The following is a 24749-nucleotide window of genomic DNA, read 5'->3' as shown; positions in this document are numbered from 1 at the left end:
GCTCCACCCACACACAGCCCCACCCAATCAAGCACAGAGCCCCACCCACACTGAGCCCCACACACAGCCCCACCTACAACCAAGCACAAAGCCCCACCCACCCTGAGCTCCACCCACACACAGCCCCACCCAACCAAGCACAAAGCCCCACCCACACTGAGCCCCACCCACACACAGCCCCACCCAACCAAGCACAAAGCCCCACCCACACAAAGCCCTGCCCACACTGAGCTCCACCCACACACAGCCCCACCCACAACCAAGCACAAAGCCCTGCCCACACTGAGCTCCACCCACACACAGCCCCACCCACAACCAAGCACAAAGCCCCACCCACACACAGCCCCACCCAACCAAGCACAAAGCCCCACCCACACTGAGCCCCACCCACACACAACCCCACTCACAACCAAGCACAAAGCCCCACCCACCCTGAGCTCCACCCACACACAACCCCACCCACAACCAAGCACAAAGCCCCACCCACACTGAGCCCGACCCAACCAAGCACAGACTCTGAGCACCCTCACAGGCAGGACAGCCCCTGAGCCACAGGACAGGAGTAGAAACAGGAAACACCCCAAACACTGAATACTGCAATAACCCCAATACACCAGCCTGAGCACTGCTGACAACCCCAAACACTGAATACTGCAGTAACCCCAACACACCAGCCTGAGCACCCCAAACACTGAATACTGCAATAACCCCAACACACCAGCCTGAGCACCCCAAACACTGAATACTGCAGTAACCCCAACACACCAGCCTGAGCACCCCAAACACTGAATACTGCAATAACCCCAACACACCAGCCTGAGCACCCCAAACACTGAATACTGCAATAACCCCAACACACCAGCCTGAGCACCCCAAACACTGAATACTGCAATAACCCCAATACACCAGCCTGAGCACCCCAAACACTGAATACTGCAGTAACCCCAACACACCAGCCTGAGCACCCCAAACACTGAATACTGCAGTAACTCCAACACACCAGCCTGAGCACCCCAAACACTGAATACTGCAATAACCCCAATACACCAGCCTGAGCACCCCAAACACTGAATACTGCAGTAACCCCAACACACCAGCCTGAGCACCTCAAACACTGAATACTGCAGTAACCCCAACACACCAGCCTGAGCACCCCAAACACTGAATACTGCAATAACCCCAACACACCAGCCTGAGCACTGCTGACAACACTGAATACTGCAGTAACCCCAACACACCAGCCTGAGCACCCCAAACACTGAATACTGCAGTAACCCCAACACACCAGCCTGAGCACCCCAAACACTGAATACTGCAGTAACCCCAACACACCAGCCTGAGCACCCCAAACACTGAATACTGCAGTAACCCCAACACACCAGCCTGAGCACCCCAAACACTGAATACTGCAGTAAACCCAACACACCAGCCTGAGCAGTGAGCGCCACAGACACTGAACACTGGAGACTCACTGGGAGGCTGGACGGGCGGCCCTGCATTGTGACATCATCAGTGCTGCTCTTGTTGGAAGCCATGGGCTGGTTGGAGGGAGGAGCGCTTGACTGGGAGCTGAAGGAATCCTGGGATAGCTCCTGGAGGAGTGGGGAGGAGAGGGGAAAGAGGAGCGAGGGGAGAGGAGGGTAAATAAACACACTCCAAGAGGAGGGGTTGGCAGTAACAGGATGGAGATCAGGCACCCTGCTCCTGCCCAATGGCTGAAGCTAAGCATCCCACCATGCACCCTGCTCCCACTCAATGGCTGAAGCTAAGCGAGTGTGGGCTGGGTTAGTACTTGGATGGGAGACCGCCTGCTGGAAGTGGTGTTGGTGAGCCAGTAGGGGGTAATCTTCCCTCTGGTCAAATAAACCCCAATGCCCCAGTATAATGACAGGGACACTGTGCTGTAGGAGATGCAGTCTTTCTGATGAGAAGTTCACCTGAGGTCCTGACTCACTGTGGTCATTAAAGACCCCATGACACTTGATGCAAAGAGTAGGGGGTTCCCCGGTGTCCTGGCTAAATTCCCGACCTGGCTCTCGCAACCTGCCACCTAAACATCCCCTGATTTAATTGGCTGAAGCTTGTTCTCTCCCGCTCCACCTTCGCTAATGTGTAGTGAGCGTTCAGATGCAAAATGGCAGACGTGCATCACCCAGGTGGGTTCTACACATTGGTGGAGGGTGGCTGGAGTTTTGAAAGTACCCAATCAGAGATGATTGTTTCTCAAAGGGACCAGTGTTCCTTCAGGGGTGTGACTGATCTGACTGATTATAAAGGGGAGGGATCACTCAAATCAGTGTTGCCTAAGCTGTGTGTGCATGTGCATATGTGTGCCTGCTCGCGTGCGCATGCATGTATGTTTGCTTGCATGCATGTATGTGTGTGTGTGCGTGTGCGTGTAGTTGAGCACTTTTACCTGTGGAGGAGGAGGGAATCTCTGATATGGAGACTGTTGCTGCTGTTGTTGTTGTTGTTGTTGTTGTTGTTGCTGTTGCTGCTGCTGTTGTTGTTGCTGTTGCTGTTGCTGTTGCTGCTGTTGTTGTTGTTGCTGCTGCTGTTGCTGTTGCTGTTGCTGTTGTGGTGGGGGGGTCTGGCCGTAAGGGGTGTGGCCCTGGGGGGATGGGCCATGTCCCGAGGGCTGCTGGGACTGGGGGGTGGGGGTTTGAGTGGGCTGCTGCTGCTGCTGTGGTTGGGGGGCTGGCTGCTGCAGGGGGGGAGTGGGGCCAGTGGCCGGGGGGTAGGTGGGTTGGGACTGAGAGCCCTGCTGTGAGGGGGGGCCCTGCTGGCCATAGGGGGGCTGGGCGGACTGAGGCAGCTGCTGGCCGTAGGATGGGGGCCCCTGGGTCTGGGGGTACGCTGCCTGGGACCCGTGGTGCTGGGAGTAGGGGGCTTGGGGGCCCTGCCCTGCTGGGGGGGCCTGGGGGTACGGAGAGGCCTGCTGGCTCCCGTGGGGGGGCTGGGCCTGCTGGCTGTAGTAGGGCCCCTGGCTCTGCTGTCCGTAACCCGCCATCTGCACAAAAACACAGCAAACAGCACAGTTACAGCACAGTCCTCATAAACCCCAATAACAGCACTGTGCACAGTCCTCATAAACCCCGATAACAGCACAGTTACAGCACAGTCCTCATAAACCCCAATAACAGCACAGTTACAGCACAGTCCTCATAAACCCCAATAACAGCACAGTCCTCATAAACCCCAATAACAGCACAGTTATAGCACAGTTCTCATAAACCCCAATAACAGCACAGTCCTCACAAGCCCTTAAACAGTACAGACACAGCACAGTCCTCACAAGCCCTTAAACAGTACAGACACAGCACAGTCCTCACAAGCCCTTAAACAGTACAGACACAGCACAGTCCACATAAAGCCTTTAACGGTGCAGATACAGCACAGTCCTCATAAAGCCCTTAAACAGTACAGACACAGCACAGTCCTCATAAAGCCCTTAAACAGTACAGACACAGCACAGTCCTCATAAAGCCTTTAACAGTGCAGATACAGCACAGTCCTCATAAAGCCTTTAAACAGTACAGACACAGCACAGTCCTCATAAAGCCCTTAAACAGTACAGACACAGCAGTCCACATAAAGCCCTTAAACAGTACAGACACAGCACAGTCCTCATAAAGCCCTTAAACAGTACAGACACAGCATAGTCCTCAAAAAGCCCTTAAACAGTACAGACACAGCACAGTCCACATAAAGCCCTTAAACAGTACAGACACAGCACAGTCCACATAAAGCCCTTAAACAGTACAGACACAGCACAGTCCTCATAAAGCCCTTAAACAGTACAGACACAGCTCAGTCCACATAAAGCCCTTAAACAGTACAGACACAGCACAGTCCTCATAAAGCCCTTAAACAATACAGACACAGCACAGTCCTCACAAGCCCTTAAACAGTACAGACACAGCACAGTCCTCACAAGCCCTGTCTCTCAAGCTCTGGCCCATGAAGCTGCCTGTTAAATGCATGTGATGTAAAGACGTTAAACTTGATGGTTAATACAGGACCTCTCACAGAACCTCCCCGTACGGCGGCCATGTTTTATGAAAGATCACAGCGGAGGAATGCAAGGGAACACGGGGGGGTTAAAGACACAGCACTCGGGGGGTGGAAGGAGCGGGGGCCGACAGCGTGGCCCGGAACAATCCGCAGCCACGGGACAGCGGGCGTGAAAACGGTTAAACTGGGAGAACGACGCTCTGATTCAGAGAGCCAAAACGCCACAGGTCCCCACATCGCCACCCCTCCGCTGACCTCACATCAGTGGCAGAGAGCACAGCCACCAGCCGCCTGACCAACTCTGCTGCTCATCGCTGATCTCAGATCAGTGGTGAGAGAGGAGTGAGTGGGGTCGGAAGCGAGAGAGGATAGCCCAGGCTGTTCTCACAAATAAAACAAATAAATAAAACGCCTAAAACAGTCAGGTTAAACTTACAATGAGCACACATTCTGAACCAATCACACGCAGTATCTGAGAGCAGGCAAGATTACTGAACCAATCACACGCAGTATCTGAGAGCAGGCAAGATTACTGAACCAATCACACGCAGTATCTGAGAGCACGCAAGATTACTGAACCAATCACACACAGTATCTGAGAACAGGCAAGCTTATTGAACCAATCACGTGCAGTATCTGAGAGCAGGCAAGCTTACTGAACCAATCACGCGCAGTATCTGAGAGCAGGCAAGCTTACTGAACTGAAGCTGTACATCACACCCCGGGTTCTGAGCAAAACACTTACACGCTGGGAATTGTAGTTCACTGAAGAAACTGAATCGCTAATCTCAACAGCAGCAAACATGAACAAACAGCATTTGGCTAAGCCCTACAAAACCCAACACTTCAGTCTGTTTGCACAACTGAAACATCGGAATCCGATAAACGGGAATTCCACAGCCTGAGGTTATAGGAAAGAGGTTTAATTAGCTCAGAATGGCTAAACGCTAACAATGAACTCTCCTGCCACAGAACAAGCTTGCAGCTCAGGACCGATATCATAGCAGAAACAATTCGGATTCATACGGGCTGGTCACCTAAGGTCTAGTTACCATGAAAATTGTTCCAAGTTTAGGTAACTGCCATTGAGTAATTCTGAAGCACAGACACACGTGCGCAGGTACACAGGTAGAGGAGAGGTGGAGGTAGACAGGGAGAGGAGAGACGGAGAGAGAGCTAGAAGAGAGACGGAGAGATGGAGGTAGAGGGGAGATGGAGAGAGAGAGCGGTAGAGGACAGACAGAGAGAGAGCGATAGAGGAGAGGTGGAGGTAGACAGGTAGAGAGGTGGTTGAGGTGGGAAGCAGGCTGACCTGTTGGCCGTACTGTAGGCCCATGCCCTGGGTGCGCCCCTGCATGGCCATGGGGTACCGCTGGGGCCCGGGGGGCCCGTAGCCCTGGCCCGGGTACGTGGACCCCTGCTGGGCGCCGGGGGGCGCCCCCGGCTGCTGCTGGGAGTAGGGGTTCCCCGCCCCGTACCCCTGACTCCGCATCTTCCCCATCTGCTCCATCGAACCGGCAGGCTGCAAAACACAGACCCAGGATCAGTCTCACACACACCCAGCTACACCACCCGTACTCCAGCCAGCTACACCATTACATTTACATTACATTCATTTGGCAGACGCTTTTATCCAAAGCGACGTACAAAAAAGTGCATTTCATGGTCGTAGACAACTGCTAAACACGGGTTCAGTAAGGTAACACGGGTTCAGTAAGGTACACCACCCGTACTCCACCCAGCTACACCACCCGTACTCCAGCCAGCTACACCACCCCAACACTCATGAGCTGATGAAGGCAGAGTAAATTACTGACAGACGGATAAAAGCGCGATACTAAAAAAAAAAAAAACCTGTTAAAGAAATTAAGGGAAAATTACCTACTACCCATTTGCATTTTGAAATGTGCATTTTTGGTGATAAGCTATGCGGTGCTCGAGGTGAACCACCAGCCCTGGGTCCCTGGGGGATCACCATTTCCCACGACGATTAACCTGAGTCTTACCTCCCTGGACTTGGTTAAGGAAGTAAGAGTAGAGCTATTTATAGCTCAGAGCCCAGAATGTTGGAGAGCCCAGCTGAACTACGATTTGAGTTCTGGCCAGGAGCTCTCTGTTTATACAACCCAGCTCTGGCACAGAGCAGACACACACACACACACATGCATGCGTGTGTGTGTGTGTGTGTGTGTGAGTGTGTGTGTACAACCGAAGGTCCCGATCTCTGCTCTCTCTTTCGCTGTTTCTATTTCTCTCTCTCGCTCATTCGCTGTCTCGCTCTCTCTCACTCCCTGTGATCAATCGCTGGAGAGAAACACTCCTGCTTTTCTCACCCCCCCCCCCCCCCCCCCCCCAGATAGATAAATAAACATGCGCTGCAGCACATGGCTAATCTCCATAAGAGCAGCTCTGGGCAGAAACGCTCAAGCTGGCTGGAATGTGACATGGCTAGGGGGCGGGGTTAAGATGCTGGAATGTGACATGGCTAGGGGGCGGGGTTAAGATGCTGGAATGTGACATGGCTAGGGGGCGGGGTTAAGATGCTGGAATGTGACATGGCTAGGGGGCGGGGTTAAGATGCTGGAATGTGACATGGCTAGGGGGCGGGGTTAAAATGCTGGAATGTGACATGGCTAGGGGGCGGGGTTAAGATGCTGGAATGTGACATGGCTAGGGGGCGGGGTTAAGATGCTGGAATGTGACATGGCTAGGGGGCGGGGTTAAGATGCTGGAATGTGACACTGCAAGGGGGGCAAGGTTAAGCTCTCCTTCCCTCTCTCCATCTCTCCCTCGCTCGCTCTCCCAGAGAATGCTTTCTGGGATTTTTCTTTCATTCACTCTTAGCAGTGGATAAACACTCATTTGGTCACCTTAATAAAGCTCTTGATGAACTCAACAACTCAAACATTACCCAGATCTCAAGGTTCGGTTATGAATTATACAACAGCTCTATTGCAAACAACATTGACATTGCCCTGTTTTTTTCAGAATTCATTAATATTAATACTAATCTAGTTCTGTAAGAGTGGAATTGAACAGAATTCAAACAGACATGATCCATCCATCCATTATCTATACCCGCTTATCCTGGTCAGGGTTGTGGGGGTGCTGGAGCCTACCCCAGCATGCACTGGGCAAGAGCAGGAATACACCCTGCACAGGCCGCCAATCTATCGCAGGGCACACTCACCATTCACTCACACACTCATACATATGGGCAATTTACAGTCTCCAGGTAGCCTTCCTGCATGTATTTGGACTGTGGGAGGAAAGCAAAGTACCCGGAGGAAACCCATGCGAACACAGGGAGAACATGCAAACTCCACACAGAAAGGCCCAGGCCACCTGACATGACATTGTCCAGTCCCTACAATACACCCAATATCCCTAATATATTTCAGAAATGAAGTGCATAGACACATACGTGCACACACAAACACACACACGGTACAAAAACATACACAGTACACACATGCACACACACACTCACACACACACAGTCAGTGTTTCACATCAGACTGAGTGCAGTATCAGTCCTGCTGAAGCCTTTGTGCTGAAGTTCATCCCGCTCTTATTGGTTGAAGCTCAGCTCTTAATGGCTGAAGGTCAGCTCTTATTGGCTGAAGCTCAGATCTTATTGGCTGAAGTTCAGCACTGTGTTTTCAGACGGGGCTTTTCTGTAGCAAACACACAGTCCTCTCCCCAGTTTCTGATTCACAGGGGAAATTTCTTATTATTATTGTGTGCTGATGTTGAGCACACTTGAGCAGAGCAGAGAAAGGGAGAGTCAGCGCATCAGAAACACTCAGAGACGAGCGGCATCACCGCTTCTGTCCACAAACCCGCTGATATTAAAACACCAACCAGAGCCATGCACATGCAGAGAGCATGCTCAGTGCCGTACAAACAGAGCATGCTCAGTACCGTACAAACAGAGCATGCTCAGTGCCGTACAAACAGAGCATGCTCAGTGCCGTACAAACAGAGCATGCTCAGTGCCTGTACAAACAGAGCATGCTCAGTGCCTGTACAAACAGAGCATGCTCAGTGCCGTACAAACAGAGCATGCTCAGTGCTCGTACAAACAGAGCATGCTCAGTGCCGTACAAACAGAGCATGCTCAGTGCCGTACAAACAGAGCATGCTCAGTGCCGTACAAACAGAGCATGCTCAGTGCCGTACAAACAGAGCATGCTCAGTGCCCGTACAGAGCATGCTCAGTGCCGTACAAACAGAGCAAGCTCAGTCCCGTACAAACAGAGCATGCTCAGTGCCCGAACAAACAGAGCATGCTCAGTGCCCGTACAAACAGAGCATGCTCAGTGCCCGTACAAACAGAGCATGCTCAGTGCCCGTACAAACAGAGCATGCTCAGTGCCCGTACAAACAGAGCATGCTCAGTGCCCGTACAAACAGAGCATGCTCAGTGCCCGTACAAACAGAGCATGCTCAGTGCCCATACAAACAGAGCATGCTCAGTGTCCGTACAGTGTCCATACTTTTCCTGTTCACATAGAAAGTCAAACCTCCACTTAGAGAACGTGCTGTATTTATATATATACTGTATACCGTATATATACACATACTCTACATGCACCCTGCATTCTCTGAACCCAGGCTATGACAGACAGAAGATGGGAAACTGCCTCTGTTCCTTTAAGAACTTGCCATTACAACAGAAGGCTGATATCCCCGTTTTACATCCCCCATTTACACACACAAATATTTACTCAGAAGCTCAGGTCAAGAACCGTGTTCAACGGAACTCAACCTGCAACCTGCAGTTCCACACCCAGCACCCTAACCACCACAACAGTGCTGCACCTTCAGATCTCAGAATACTGTCTGTGTGTGTGAGTGTGTGTGCGTGTGTGTGTGTGCGCATGTGCATGTATGCACGCGTGTGTGTATGTGATTGATCACCGGTACAGTGACCCTCCCCCCGCACACCTGTAGTGACCCTCCCTGCAAACCTTTACTTTCAAATGCAGATTAAGAGCCTGAATCATTTACCTTCACATAAAGAGGAAAAACAGAAGCACTGACATGTAGCACAACTCCACACTTACTAATATACCACAACTCCATACTTCCTAACATAGCACAACTCCACACTTACTAATATACCACACCTCAACACTTATTAATAACCCCCAGCATAACTTATATAAGGTGCAACTCCATACTTACGAATATAGCACAACTCCATGCTTACCATGATAGCACAACTCCATGCTCATTAATATAGTAAAATGCCATATTTAATACAGCAAAACACCATAGTTAACTTATCAAAGGTCCACACTGGCTAATACAGCACATGCCACAATGACTAATATAGCACAACATTTACTAACACATCACCAGTCCATGCTGACTAATATAGCACAACTCCACACTTACTGCTATATCACAACGCCACCAATCGCCAACAGCTCCATGCTTACTAGTATATCAAAGCTGCACAATTACTAACATTGCACAACTTCTCACTTAGCCATATGGCACTGCTCAACATTTACTAACATAGCAAACTGAACACTTGCTTTTACAGTATATAGTGCATCTAAACATTTACAGTATATAGTGCATCTACACATTTACAGCCTATATAGTGCATCTACACATTTACAGTATATAGTGCATCTACACATTTACAGTATATAGTGCATCTACACTTTTATAGTATATAGTGCATCTACACTTTTACAGTATATAGTGCATCTACACATTTATTGATGCAGCCCAGGTGCTTTTTATTTATTCTACAAAACATTTAAGCAGTTTGGTCAACTGAGAGCTCTGTTTTCTTTTGCACTAACAAGCTAGAGACAAATCAATCAACTAACCAATATAAACAAACTAACCAAAGTTATAAAATCTAATGCACAAAAACCAACCACTTACCTATTCTCCCTCTCTCTCCCCCACTCTCTTTTGCACACACACAGACGCATACACACAAACACACACACAGACGCACACACAAACACACACACTCGCACGCTCTGGACTTCGATCTGCCACATAAGCGGTGTGCCTGTAAGCAGTGTTGTGCTCCCCCTCACATCCAGCTACACAGACGCCCTCACATCCAGCTGCACAGGCCCCCCTCACATCCAGCTGCACAGGCCCCCCTCACATCCAGCTACACAGACCCCCCTCACATCCAGCTACACAGACCCCCTCACATCCAGCTGCACAGACCCCCTCACATCCAGCTGTACAGGCCCCCCTTACATCCAGCTGTACAGACCCCCTCACATCCAGCTGCACAGACACCCTCACATCCAGCTGTACAGGCCCCCCTCACATCCAGCTGTACAAGCCCCCCTCACATCCAGCTGCACAGACGCCCTCACATCCAGCTGCACAGACCCCCTCACATCCAGCTGCACAGACACCCTCACATCCAGCTGTACAGACACCCTCACATCCAGCTGTACAGGCCCCCCTCACATCCAGCTGCACAGACCCCCTCACATCCAGCTGTACAGGCCCCCCTTACATCCAGCTGTACAGACCCCCTCACATCCAGCTGTACAGGCCCCCCTTACATCCAGCTGTACAGACCCCCTCACATCCAGCTGCACAGACCCCCCTCACATCCAGCTGTACAGGCCCCCTTACATCCAGCTGTACAGACCCCCCTCACATCCAGTGGCACAGGTCTTCTCACATCCAGCTGTACAGTGGTGCTTGACCTGCTTTGCTTCAGTAAATGTCCAGCTGTATAAATGGACTCTATGTAAAAGAATGTGAGCTGTGAGAGTTGCTCTGGATGAGAGCGCCCCCTCCTGTCTGGGAGGAGACGGGGCAGGCGAGTTTCGGTCAGGGCCGGGAGCCCCCAGCCCCCGTCCCCCGTCCCCTACCCCCCCCCTTGCAGCAGCATCAGTGAGGCTATGACCACACCTCCAACAAACCTAAACAAAACGTAAGGCATGCTGGGGGAAGCACAGTGCAGTTTGTCCTCACACACACACACACGCAAGCACAGACACACAAACGCACACACACGCGCACCCTGCAACACAGACACGTGCGCGCGCGCACACACGCACAGGCACACAGGTGCGTGCACAGGTGCACACACAGACACACAGAAACACAGACACACAGAAACACAGACACACACACACACACACACACACACACACACACACACACACACACACACACACACAGACACACACAGACACACACAGACACACACAGACACACACACACACACGCGCACACACACACACACACACACACACACACACACACACACACACACACACTTTAGACTGGCTCTGACAGCAGCAGGACTGCCCCTCTGCAGAATAATCAATAGCAGCACAAGCAGCTCAGACACAGCGTTCAATACAGCCAATCGGCTGACAGGATTATCCGCTTGTCACTGACAGCGAAGCTGACGAATGGGAAGCACAGAGAGGGGGAAAGAGAGGAAGAGAGCGAGAAGGGGAGAGAGAGAGAGAGAGGGAGAGGGAGAGTGAGTGAGTGAGTGAGAGAGAGAGAGAGAGAGAGAGAGAGACAGACATACAGACAGACAGACAGAGAGACATAGAGGGAGAGTGAGTGAGAGAGACTGTTGTTGTTGCTGTCAATGCTGTTATTTATATTGTTACATACATTTTTTTTATTTTTTTTATTATTATTATTTTACATATAATATATGTATGCTTTGGCAATGATTACATTTGTATTTCATGCCAATAAAGCAACTTAAATTGAAACTGAAAGTGAAATTGAGAGACAAACAGTGGGAGAGAGAGAGAGAGACAGACAGAAAAAGACATGGAGGGAGAGAGAAAGTGTGCGCATGCAGGTATGCGCAGGTGTGTGGCTGTCCTTGCCAATTCTGGGTAGGAAGCTGCTTGCAGAACATTCTAGTTCCACACAGACATCCATGAGGAAGTATGGAACTCCAATATGCGCAGCTGGACAATTAGCCTGCGCAGAGGACGAGTCACGCAGCCAGACTCAACGAAAGGCCCCGCCCACAAGCATACCTGAAGCCCCGCCCACTACCTTTGAGAACCAGCACATAACAAACCACACACACACACGCATACGCATACACACACATATGTGTACATACACAAGTGCATGCACACCCACACCCTAAAAGGTACCCATGTTAATGATAGACAATAACTGAATTTCAGAGTCATCTTTCTTTCCCCCTTTGAATGACATCATTAATGAAAACATTATCAAACCAGAAGCCAGTTTCTTTACAGCCCTGTAAGAGATCAGTTTAAATCCAGCAGAGCTTTGTGCAGCAGAAGCACTCTGATCTTCATAAAGAAGGAAGATGTTCCAACACCATTATCTCTAAAAATGAGTGTTAAAAAGAGATATCAAATTTGACTGTTTACCAACAGAGAATACCTCACAAAAACAGGCACTGTCATCATCATCATCGTCATCATCATCATCTCCACCCGAGTCCGCCAGGATGTGGGCCTAAACTCAGCTCCTGCTTAGAAATCACAGGCAGTTTCGCACAGGATCCATTTCGGGTCAAATCGTGCCGTAAGAAGCAAGAATGTATTTTTTCCCCCAATCCCATGTTAATTGCCAGGCCAATGAGCGGAAATGAGCCTTAAGGAGCCGTTTCCCCGTTTACTCCTGCGCTGCTCAGCACTTCCTCAATAACAGGATCAGACACTTATTAACCTCTGCTGAGAGGCTGCCATGTCAGCATTTTATCTAAACTGCCACAGTTTCCATTAGAGAACAATCAACCAAAGAAGCAAAGAAGACCTGCTCACATTTCTCCTGGTTAGAGTGGGTTTGACACCCGCTAACGAGTGTCTGACACCCGCTAACGTGAGCCTGACGCCCGCTAACGTGAGCCTGACGCCCGCTAATGTGAGCCTGACGCCCGCTAACGTGAGCCTGACGCCCGCTAACGTGAGCCTGACACCCGCTAACGAGGGTCTGACACCCGCTAACGCGAGCCTGACGCCCGCTAACGTGAGCCTGACGCCCGCTAACGAGGGTCTGCACCCGCTAACGCGAGCCTGACGCCCGCTAACGTGAGCCTGACGCCCGCTAATGTGAGCCTGACGCCCGCTAACAAGGGTCTGACACCCGCTAACGAGGGTCTGACGCCCGCTAACGTGAGCCTGATGCCCGCTAACGTGAGCCTGACGCCCGCTAACGTGAGTCTGACGCCCGCTAACGTGAGCCTGACGCCCGCTAATGAGGGTCTGACACCCGCTAACGTGAGCCTGATGCCCGCTAACGTGAGCCTGACGCCCGCTAACGAGGGTCTGACGCCCGCTAACGTGAGTCTGATGCCCGCTAACGAGTGTCTGACACCCGCTAACGAGGGTCTGACACCCGCTAACGTGAGTCTGACGCCCGCTAACGTGAGCCTGGCGCCCGCTAACGTGAGTCTGACGCCCGCTAACATGAGTCTGACGCCCGCTAACGTGGGTCTGCACCCGCTAACGTGGGTCTGCACCCGCTAACGTGGGTCTGCACCCGCTAACGTGGGTCTGACACCCGCTAATGAGGGTCTGCGCCCTCTAACATGGGTCTGATCTTGCCAACATGGGTCTAGGCCCCGCTGGGCGGGGTTATGACCTCCGTGAGGGTGGGTTATGCAGCATTTCAGCCTCTCAAACGCGACGCTGAGCACTGACTCAAACACCCGCCTCAAACAGAGAGCCATCCGCCCGCTCCCAACACAACGCTGAGGGGTGAAAGCGATCCCACGCTGCACACTCCTCCCCTTCCGGGAGAAGGACACCCCACGATCTGAGCCCACAGATGGGACGGGGATGACGGCAGGAGCAGTCAAAACTTACTGAACAGGAGAAAATAAATAAACACACTTCCACCGACATACCGAAGCTCTCGCAGGGATAAATAAACCGCTCACTGCTGTCACAGAAACCAGCGCCGTCCGACAGCTTCTCTGACTGACAGCTGACAGCTCAGTGCTTCCGCTTCACCCGCCTCTCCGTGAATCACTGCTTCAGATAATCCCTCAGACTGAATCATGACTCAGTCAAAAACAGAGAAAAGACAGAACCAGAGAGTCAACCATACACAACCCCACTCTGGGCAACAAGATGGCCCCTCTTCTACATGCGGAGATTACTGACCAGAGTGTGTACGGTTTAGTGTTGGCCCTGTGGGATAAACTTTGCTGCGTGTTCGTTTGTGCGCATGTGTACAGGTGAAGGTATTCAGGTGATGATGTTCAGGGTGAAGGTGTTCAGTGGAAGGTGTTCAGGGTGAAGGTGTTCAGTGGAAGGTGTTCAGGTGATGATGTTCAGGGTGAAGGTGTTCAGGTGATGATGTTCAGGGTGAAGGTGTTCAGGTGATGATGTTCAGAGTGAAGGTGTTCAGTGGAAAGTGTTCAGGGTGAAGGTGTTCAGGGTGAAGGTGTTCAGGGTGAAGCTGTTCAGTGGAAGGTGTTCAGTGGAAGGTGTTCAGTGGAAGGTGTTCAGTGGAAGGTGTTCAGTGGAAGGTGTTCAGGGTGAAGGTGTTCAGTGGAAGGTGTTCAGTGGAAGGTGTTCAGTGGAAGGTGTTCAGTGGAAGGTGTTCAGGGTGAAGGTGTTCAGTGGACGGTGTTCAGGTTGAAGGTGTTCAGTGGAAGGTGAAGCAAGCCTGCATGTTTGGGTGTGGCCTTCAAAATTAAAAACAATCCCTAAAAATGTAAAGTGAAAGAAAAAACCAAGATGATCATTTTCCTTAAAATGACTGATTTTCAGAGCCTTACTTTAGCCCCGCCCCACAACACCTGAATGGTAAAAGCAGGAGTGACATCAGCGCAGAGGGGCAGGTGGTAGCTGGGGATGGAACCCACAAGCCTGGGGTTACGAGCCCAGTTTCCAAACCACTGCGCTACACTGACGCCCGATGGCTCTACCTCTACCTTCACCTGTCCAGAGCCTGCACACCTGTGTACCGTTTACCTGTGTACAAGTCTACGGACTGAGAATCTGAGCAGTGTTTTTCCCCCTTCTGCTGGGGACCAGGGTACATACAGGACCTAAATTTATTGCATTACCATCCGCAGTACTTGCGCTCATGTCAACCGTACAAGACACTTAAAATAAACTAATTTTAACAAAACTACTTGGTGTCTATTATACATAACAAACAATATTACCTTTCCATAAACTGGCATGCTTTTACACACTTCTGAAAACAATCACAGGCCTGTTGTTTACTATGTTGACCTGAACTGCATTAATCTGAGACCTGAAATAAGAAACATATCAGGCAATAAGTTATTCGTTCACATTGGAGGTGTATGATACTGTGGGACCACATACAACCCCCCCCCCCCAAAAGCAAAACACTTCCAGTGATGTCAGTTAGTGGACCAAACTAACATAATTAAGCCAGGCTCCAAAACAACTAAAATAGAAACAGATATATTACAACATTCCCACCCCAAAAAAAACCGCACTCCGTAAGACTAATAAAAAAGCAACCACAAAATTGTTATTTGAATAAACAGAATTCATTCTGATTATCAAAAACAAAACAGAAGTTACATGCTTAATACTGAAGACTTCAGACACGCAAAAAATACCCTTGTGACGTCCATGCACACAGTATTCCAAAAAAAGGAAACCAACCAGGCATTCCGCAGGTTTCGGAAATGAAAGCCGGGATCACGGTGATAAAACGCTGAAGGCGCGCGAGTTGTCACAGTGTGTTTGTTTGGACGCGTTTGGTGTCCTCGCGGTGTGCACGCACGCGGGCTAATCAGGGATTGTTGCTGCGTTACATCAGATGCAATTATAAATGGCCACGAGCGGAGGGTGGGGAGCCAATCAGATCTCAGCTAGCATGTCAACCTAAGACCAACTGTCTCCTGGCTTTGACAGCAGGATTTTACCTCCATAATTCAAATCCCAAAGCAAAGCAATCTGCTCTTACTCAGAGCACTGCACGGTGTTTACTAGCAGAACACGGGGAAAAAACAACCAAATTCGGGGAACACTGGGGCTAAATTAAACGACTCTCTTCAGCAAGAAATGGGTCAGACTTCAAAAAAACTGCAGATGGACTGTTCGCTACATTTCATACAATGAAACAACTTGAGCAAAATCACCTAATACCCATTTCTGCACAATTATCTTATGAACGTGGATTTATCGAGGTTAGGCGCAACGTCCACGACGCTGTATTTCAGCCGCTATTTAAGCAAATATGCAAAGTAATCCAAACAAGTTTGTTAATCTATTATTGACTACTTTGGGTATTCTACTGAAACTCAGGTTTAACTGGGCTGTTCCGACACACGAACGCAACTCTAAAACAGGGCAATCGCGTCAGCTAGGAATAACACGTTTTAATTAGGTTTAAAGCTGACTTGGGTGCTTCTGTGCACATAAACGCACAGAAGCACCCAAGATCTTTACTGTCACTTTACCAACGGTGAAAGCAGAGCTCCTTCGGTCCCGACCCCCCAAAGATTCCCCGATTTTTCTAAAACACTGCTATGTGGACAGGCAACTCATTTTTACAAGATAAATGCAGTTTAAAGGACGTGGAATGGGGGGACCAAGGAGGCAGCCATTTTAGAGAGACTGAGATAGACAATGGCTGGTCCGTTGCAGTGTGTGCTAACGTTACTCCATTAGCCAGTATGTCAAACACAGCGAAGTGCGGAGAGCCCCGTGCCAACTGCAGACTTACCTGGGTCCTGCTCAGCGGCTGCCCCGAGCTCCCGGGGCTCATTGGCGACGGGTGATGGCTCCTTTGTTGCCAAACCTGGTGGCCCCCACCGTACTGGCTGCCACTGCCAATGTCGGCTGGTCCTTTGCTAGCCCCTTCCTGGTTGCTGTAGTCGCTCGGTGGGTAATTCTGGTATCCCCTGGCGGAGCTCGGAGAGGTTAGTAGCTGATTTAGGGTCGGGGTGGACGTGGGCTGAGGGTTCCCCATATTATACCTCTGATTATTGTACGATGCAGCCATAGCTGTCGCTCCTCCCGCGGGCTGCTGTTTGGCTGACTGGCCCCCGGCCGCCGAAGGCTGGCTGTTTCGCGGGGAGTTCATTGTGTACCCTTGTCCCGGATAGGGAGTCCGATTCGGGAAAGGGCTGTAGCTGTTAAACTGGTGGTTGGGGTACCCGTGTTCGTGCGAGTTGGGCTGATACGTGTCCATCATCCCGCCCGGCTGCACGAGCGGGCCCGCCGGAGCTGCCATGCCAGCGCTTTGTTGTCCGCCATGTTGATGAAAAGGGCCCCGGCCGTAGTGCTGATTGTAACCGTAAGAAGGTGGAGGATAGGCGGCCGAGTGGTGGTGTGCCATCCCGGGGTGGCTATTCCCTTCCGGCGCCCCGGAATCATTCTGGCTGTTATTATTATTCACTCTGGACGGATTCCCGTTCCCGTTCTTCATCTCAACATCGCCTCCTCCCCCTACATTTCCAACATCGGCCCCGTCCTGCAACTCCTTCCGTCCCGGAGATCCGCTCTCGGATCCCGCTTCCTTATTTTCCTGCTGATTCTCTCCCGGTACCGTTTCTTCCTGTGGGTCCCGATCCGGTTTTTTTAGCTCGGCAGGCGGACTCGTATTGAGAGTGGCGGCGCTGGCGACCTGAGCGGCCATGATACCCCCTCGCTCTCCCTCTTTCGCTGCGAGTCGGTCACAATCAAACGCTCAATCGCATTGAATATAAATGCAATTATTCATAACAATTTACCCGTGTCCCGGCTCATTCCCCCCCAACCCCGGACCGAATCCGGGCTCCACTCCCGACTCCGCTTCGAATTAAAAGTTACTGGACAAATAAAAATTCACGTACCGGGAATGAATTTTACCGACACAGAATTTGGAGGGGGTTCTGTTACAGAACGAGACTGAGAGCGAGAAACTGATCAAACCAGCACGAGGCTCCGCGAGATACAGCCATTTTACTGAGGCACAGAGAGACAGACAAAATACGGAGCGGATCTCGCCAGATAGCGGAGTGGGATTGAGAAATAGTCTTCATATTTATGTTTATCAATCATAACAACACGATAGTTGATATTATAACAACGCAAAGTTGAGTTTCAGCATATTTTCTAAAATAAACTATTGCAACATTTGCACTGAACTCATTATGCATCACGGCTGTTAACATCAAAAATCTAGAAAAAACCAAGCTTACATGTATTTTGTTCGTTTTATCTCTACCAAAAGTCCCAAACTTGGAATCATACTTTGATAAATTAATTTACCTGTGCATGTGTGTGCGTGTGTGTGCGCGTGTGAGGGTGGGGGGGAGGTGTCCATGTGACTGTGTGTGTGCGTGTGTGAGCGCGCGCATGCGCATGTGACTGTGTGTTTGTCGGAGGATATTCTATTTATTTTAAAAAATATTCAAATTAACAGTAGTCCGCACTTTAATGGATGGATTGGTAACGTGAGCGTGAAGCCGGCCCGGAGACAGCCGTGTCTCCTGCCGCGTGCACGGGAGAGACAGAGGCAGGAGCGTGACAGCGTTGTGTGTATCTGCAGAGAGCGAAGCCTGGAATTAGAGCCCCGGCCTGTGCGCGAGGCGCGAGGGGGGAGGGGGCCAGCCCAACCAGTCAGCAAGCAGGAAGTGAGAACGGAAAAAAGGAGAAGGAGAGAGAGAGAGAGAGCGCGCACTAAGCCACAGAAGTAGCTGAAACCCACAAAACCATTTCTTCATAAAACGATCTTCAACACTCTTTTTGTTGGATAACCCCCCAAAAAACATGACTTGTGGAGGATTTTTAGTAAAACGTCAAAAGAAAAAAATAAATAAAAACGACATGAGTAGGCTATAAACCACCTTCAGCACTCCCCCTCCCTCTCTGTCTCTCTCCCCACCCCCTCTCCTCATTCTCGCTCTCTGGCTCGCGCTCGAGCGGCAGGCTGATCGGTTGCTAAAGCAGCGCTGCCGTACAGTGTGCGCGTGTGGGGGATGGGCGCCCGAGCACAGAGCTTCTGCAGCGGTACTGGCACGCCACACACACGCGGGCCGACTTGACCTTGCCCGGTGAACGGAAGGGGATCCCCCCTGATTTTACAGTACACCAGGGGGTGTGAGATTTTAAAAGGGGGCTTGCAGAGGAAAAAAACTGTTACATAGTACATCTAGCTATCTGAGCCAAAAACATAGGTAGAGCTGTTAATCTGGTTACTGTGTGTAGGAGACAGCTTTGGCTCCATGTGCAGAAGGAATATAAGTTATGCAGGAGTGTGTGGGACCTCCAGTCCCTGTCTCCTGTAACCCCCCCCCCCCCCACACACACACACACACACACACACCCCACCCAATAAATATCTACAAATGAACTTCACATTTATAGTCAACACCTTTAAGACATGTTTTTGTTTCTTTGTGTGTATTTGAGATTTTATCGTTCTGAATGTTAGTGTATTGTGTGCATTGTTGTTTCTGGTACATGTTATAAACTACTACACAAATTAACTCATTATTTTTCTTTTTTTTAAATTCTTTAAAAGATAATAATTGGCAGGCGCTGTATCAGGAGCTGCAGTGTTAGAAAGATCCAAAAGGCCCTGCAGTTCTGAGCTTCTCCTGTACTGAGTTTGAGCTTCAGCTCTGTATGTCCTGTGTGTCTGTGGTTCTGTGTGCTGTGTAGGTGTGTCTGTGGTTCTGTGTAGGTGTGTCTGTGCTTCTGTGTGTCCTGTGTAAGTGTGTCTATGGTTCTGTGTGCTGTGTAGGTGTGTCTGTGCTTCTGTGTGTCCTGTGTAAGTGTGTCTGCGGTTCGGTGTGCTGTGTAGGTGTGTCTGTGGTTGTGTGTGTCCTGTGAAGGTGTGTCTGTGTTTCTGTGTGTCCTGTGTAGGTGTGTCTGTGCTTCTGTGTGTCCTGTGTAGGTGTGTATGTGCTTCTGTGTGTCCTGTGTAGGTGTGTCTGTGCTTCTGTGTATCCTGTGTAGGTGTGTCTGTGGTTTTGTGTGTCCTGTGAAGGTGTGTCTGTGTTTCTGTGTGTCCAGTGTAGGTGTGTCTGTGCTTCTGTGTGTCCTGTGTAGGTGTGTCTGTGGTTTTGTGTGTCCAGTGCAGGTGTGTCTGTGGTTTTGTGTGTCCTGTGTAGGTGTGTCTGTGGTTTTGTGTGTCCAGTGTAGGTGTGTCTGTGTTTCTGTGTGTCCAGTGTAGGTGTGTCTGTGGTTTTGTGTGTCCTATGAAGGTATGTCTGTGGTTTTGTGTGTCCTATGAAGGTGTATCTGTGGTTTTGTGTGTCCAGTGTAGGCGTGTCTGTGGTTTTGTGTGTCCTATGAAGGTATGTCTGTGGTTTTGTGTGTCCTGTGTAGGTATGTCTGTGGTTTTGTGTGTCCAGTGTAGGTGTGTCTGTGTTTCTGTGTGTCCAGTGTAGGTGTGTCTGTGGTTTTGTGTGTCCTATGAAGGTATGTCTGTGGTTCTGTGTGTCCTGTGTTTTTAATACCCATTCTTCACCCTTCACAACAGTGTTATAACCTGCACAATATTAATGTACTTGCCAGACCACTTTTGGTAGAGATTCCTTATCTTACTGGGACTTCCTGGTAAAAAAAAAATAAAATAAAATAAGAAAAGAAAATAAGGTAAAATCTTCAGACCTCAAGATCGGCAGCGCAGACTATAGACAATAATAATATGTTTATTTGTATAACACATTTTTATTCAAATAATTGCAGAATCATGACAAATGTAAATGACAAAAAGGAAATAGAATACTAATAATTCAGGAATACTGTTTAATACATATGACATATTCCCTTTTACTTTGAACTGTAAACAGTTCATTTCATGATGTATTTCACTCCTACAAACACCAGAAGACATCATCTGAAGGAGGCATTGTGATGTCACAATGCACTTTTAAGAAGGCATTGGCATTATGATGTCACAGTGCGGTAAGAGAACAGAGGCAGAGGGACATCAGCAATAAGCTTGTGATTAACTCCCCCACACATACGCACACAAACACAAAAGCACACACACACACACACCAATTTCATATCCACCCCTGGACCCATGGCATCCTATGAGTGTGGGGTGGGGGCGGGGGGGGGGGGGGTAGGCTGGGAGAATGGGAAAATTTTTAATAATTAAACATATTCTTAAGAGACCAGCCATGATTTCTGTTTACTTACTTTCATTACACCATATGTCAGGATAAAAAAGCCATTCAATTTTGCTCAGTAATTCTGTTGTATTTCTCCAGAGATTGTTTTGTTTCTGAAATCATTTTTCAATCTAGTACTTTAATTTAGGTGTTATTGCTGAGGCAGGAGAAACAGGGCCGCCGTGGATCACAGCTGCACAAAGGCCTTCAGCGTAATAACGCCCAGCAGAAAGGCCTTCAGCATAATAACGCCCAGCAGAAAGGCCTTCAGCGTAATAACGCCCAGCAGAAAGGCCTTCAGCATAATAACGCCCAGCAGAAAGGCCTTCAGCGTAATAACGCCCAGCAGAAAGGCCTTCAGCGTAATAACGCCCAGCAGAAAGGCCTTCAGCGTAATAACGCCCAGCAGAAAGGCCTTCAGCATAATAACGCCCAGCAGAAAGGCCTTCAGCGTAATAACGCCCAGCAGAAAGGCCTTCAGCGTAATAACGCCCAGCAGAAAGGCCTTCAGCGTAATAACGCCCGGCAGAAAGGCCGGGCTCCTCAGGGAGGAGGTGCAGGCTGGGCTCCTCAGGGAGGAGGTGCAGGCTGGGCTCCTCAGGGAGGGGGTGCAGGCTGGGCTCCTCAGGGAGGAGGTGCAGGGCTGGGCTCCTCAGGGAGGGGGTGCAGTTATGGGTGCGCTCAGTTCTGCAATGGTATGTGGGGGGGGGGGGCATGTTTCCATAAGACTAATAGCCCACTAGCATGTGGGGTTTGGAGATCTGTTGGTTGGAGGTGTGAAATGGTGTGCAGAGGATGATGGGGTGCAGGTAGATATAGAGGTACAGGTAGAGGTAGAAGTACAGGTAGAGACAGAGATACAGGTAGAGACTGTGGTTAGGGTTAGAATGATTACCTCTCCTTTCCTCCTCTCTTTTCTTCCCTCCTTTCTCTTCTCCCTTTTCCTCTCCTCCAGGTACTAATCTGTGCCCTGGGCCTGGGTCTCAGTTTTGTTTAAGCAGGTCTTGAGAGGGGTGGGGACTACGCCACCCTCTTGTGATTGGTCAGGGTAGTGGGCCTCTGTCACCCCCAAGTCTGCCCCCAGTTCCCACCATCTGTGTAGTTTCCCTCCAGTGAGAATGACCCCCCCCCCAAGCCGGAACGTGCCCCCCCTCCTCGGCTCACGCCGGCACACTTCAGGCGTGACCCCCCCCCAGCCCCCACTTAAAGGGTCCCGCACACCCCAGCAGCTGTCTGTGTAAACAAAAGCAGGTCTGGGGGGGCGGGGCGGTGCTGGGCAGGAGGGGGCGTGGCCCCGTGCTATTATCCCATGTGACCTGGAGATTACTGAACTTGGAGGCGGGGGGGGGGGGAGGGCTCTCAAACAGTCTCCATTCAAACTGTGATAAAGGAGCACGCCCCCCCCCCCCCCACTGATTGGCCTGCCAATCACATCAGACTTATTCTCCTCTGCCAATGCTTCTCTTCCTCTACTCCTCTTCCTTAGCTGTTCTTCCTCAACTGCTCTCTCACTGCAGTACAGGACATGTTATACATGAAAGGTCTAACTGCACTGTGTGTGTGTGTATATAGAGAACACAGAACATAAGAATACAATCATACATAATCAGAAGAACAGGCCATTCTACCCATCCAAGACATTCAGAGATGTGTGTCAATTCAAGAGAGCAAGTATCCTCACTAGGATGTTCTCCCAATATCTTAGTCTGTTATAATTATCTTCCCGGCTCTGTAGCCCCAAAACCAGGCAGACACCAGAGCCCGTCCTTACCCAACACCGTGCAGGTAATAAAGCGGGTTCCAAACACATCAGCTAAGAGAACACAAGCTACACTAACAAAGCGGGTTCCAAACTCATCAGCTAAGAGAACACAAGCTACACTAACAAAGCGGGTTCCAAACTCATCAGCTAAGAGAACACAAGCTACGCTAACAAAGCGGGTTCCAAACTCATCAGCTAAGAGAACACAAGCTACACTAATAAAGCGGGTTCCAAACTCATCAGCTAAGAGAACACAAGCTACACTAATAAAGCGGGTTCCAAACTCATCAGCTAAGAGAACACAAGCTACACTAATAAAGCGGGTTCCAAACTCATCAGCAAAGAGAACACAAGCTACACTAACAAAGCAGGTTCCAAACTCATCAGCTAAGAGAACACAAGCTACGCTAATAAAGCAGGTTCCAAACTCATCAGCTAAGAGAACACAAGCTACACTAATAAAGCGGGTTCCAAACTCATCAGCTAAGAGAACACAAGCTACACTAATAAAGCGGGTTCCAAACTCATCAGCTAAGAGAACACAAGCTACACTAACAAAGCGGGTTCCAAACTCATCAGCTCAGAGTGTGGAACACAGAGCCACAGAGAGAAAGAGTGTGAGAGTGAGAGTGGACAGAGAGAGAAAGAGAGTGAGAGTGGACAGAGAGAGAAAGAGAGTGAGAGTGAGAGCAGAGGGAGAAAGAGAAAGATAATGAGAGCAGAGAGAGAAAGAGTGAGAGCAGACAGGGAGAAAGAGTGAGAGAGTGAGAGCGGAGAGAGAGCGAGAGCAAGGGAGGTAGAGGAGGCATCTGCATGCCTGCTTACTCAGTCAGTGAAAGAAAGAGAGAGAGATTGTGATTATAAAAATACTTTATTAAATAAAACTGCTCCTCTGTACAATTAGAGAGAGAGCCAGAGGAAGAGACAGAGAGAGCAGGCGATGGGGGAGAGAAAATATAGAAAGAGAGACAGAGCAAGAGAGAGAGGGAAAGAGAGAGAGAGAGCGAGAGAGAGAGAGGCCAGCAGTCTCTCAGACAGTTTTGTAGAGGCACAAATTTAATGTAAGGCTCGGCTCCCTCTGTGGGGCAGAGCGAAAACCTGGCATGGATCAGGGGCGCATGAGGAGGGAAGCCACACACACCCCCAGTTCCCACAGGGCTATAGGGCTTCCCGTTAAAACACAGGGGCTCACTTTCCCCATCTGATAGCCAGCTCCAGTGAGTCAGCCCCAGCCCCTGAGTCACCCCCACATCCAGGCAGCCAGAAACACAAATCCAGCGCACACGTCCCCCAGGAACATCACGTTGCTCTGCCATTTCCACAGCCCCCTCTTCATCTTTAATAACCGGCTATCAAAAACATCATCACATACTGCCATACAATACCATCATCATTATCACACACAATACCATCATCATCATCACACACTGCTATACAATACCATCATCATCATCATCACACACTGCCGTACAATACCATCATCATCATCACACACTACCATACAATACCATCATCATCATCACACACTACCGTACAATACCATCATCATCATCATCACACACAATACCATCATCATCATCACACACTGCCATGCAATACCATCATCATCATTACACACTGCCATACAATACCATCATCATCATCACACACAATACCATCATCATCATCACACACTGCCATACAATACCATCATCATCATCACAAATTGCCGTACAATACCATCATCATCATTATACACTGCCATACAATACATCATCATCATCATCATCAACAAGAACAACAATTCAACAACAACAAAAACAACACCACAACAGCAGTAATTTGTTTATGTATATTATGTATATATAAAATACATATACAGTCAACTGTCATTATCTATTATGCAATAGATACGATTCCATACCATTT

At 49.7% G+C, this 24749-nt stretch overlaps 1 protein-coding gene across 1 annotated transcript in view; it reads right to left on the bottom strand.

Annotated features, from left to right (window-relative positions):
* The window catches only part of arid1aa (AT rich interactive domain 1Aa (SWI-like)), a 35202-nt gene extending 16966 nt beyond the window's left edge, over window positions 1-18236 (bottom strand). The window contains 4 exon segments of the mRNA XM_035431015.1: window positions 1473-1592; window positions 2417-3010; window positions 5327-5536; window positions 16693-18236. Of these exon segments, the coding sequence (XP_035286906.1) occupies window positions 1473-1592; window positions 2417-3010; window positions 5327-5536; window positions 16693-17607 (1839 nt within the window). The 5' untranslated portion in view covers window positions 17608-18236.
* Between the last annotated feature and the right edge of the window lie 6513 nt (window positions 18237-24749).

This window comes from Anguilla anguilla, chromosome 1, assembly GCF_013347855.1.
Source record: "Anguilla anguilla isolate fAngAng1 chromosome 1, fAngAng1.pri, whole genome shotgun sequence".
NCBI classification, from domain to species: domain Eukaryota; kingdom Metazoa; phylum Chordata; class Actinopteri; order Anguilliformes; family Anguillidae; genus Anguilla; species Anguilla anguilla.
The sequence above is the reverse complement of the archived record's forward strand: the minus strand, read 5'-3'. Positions and strand labels throughout refer to the sequence as shown.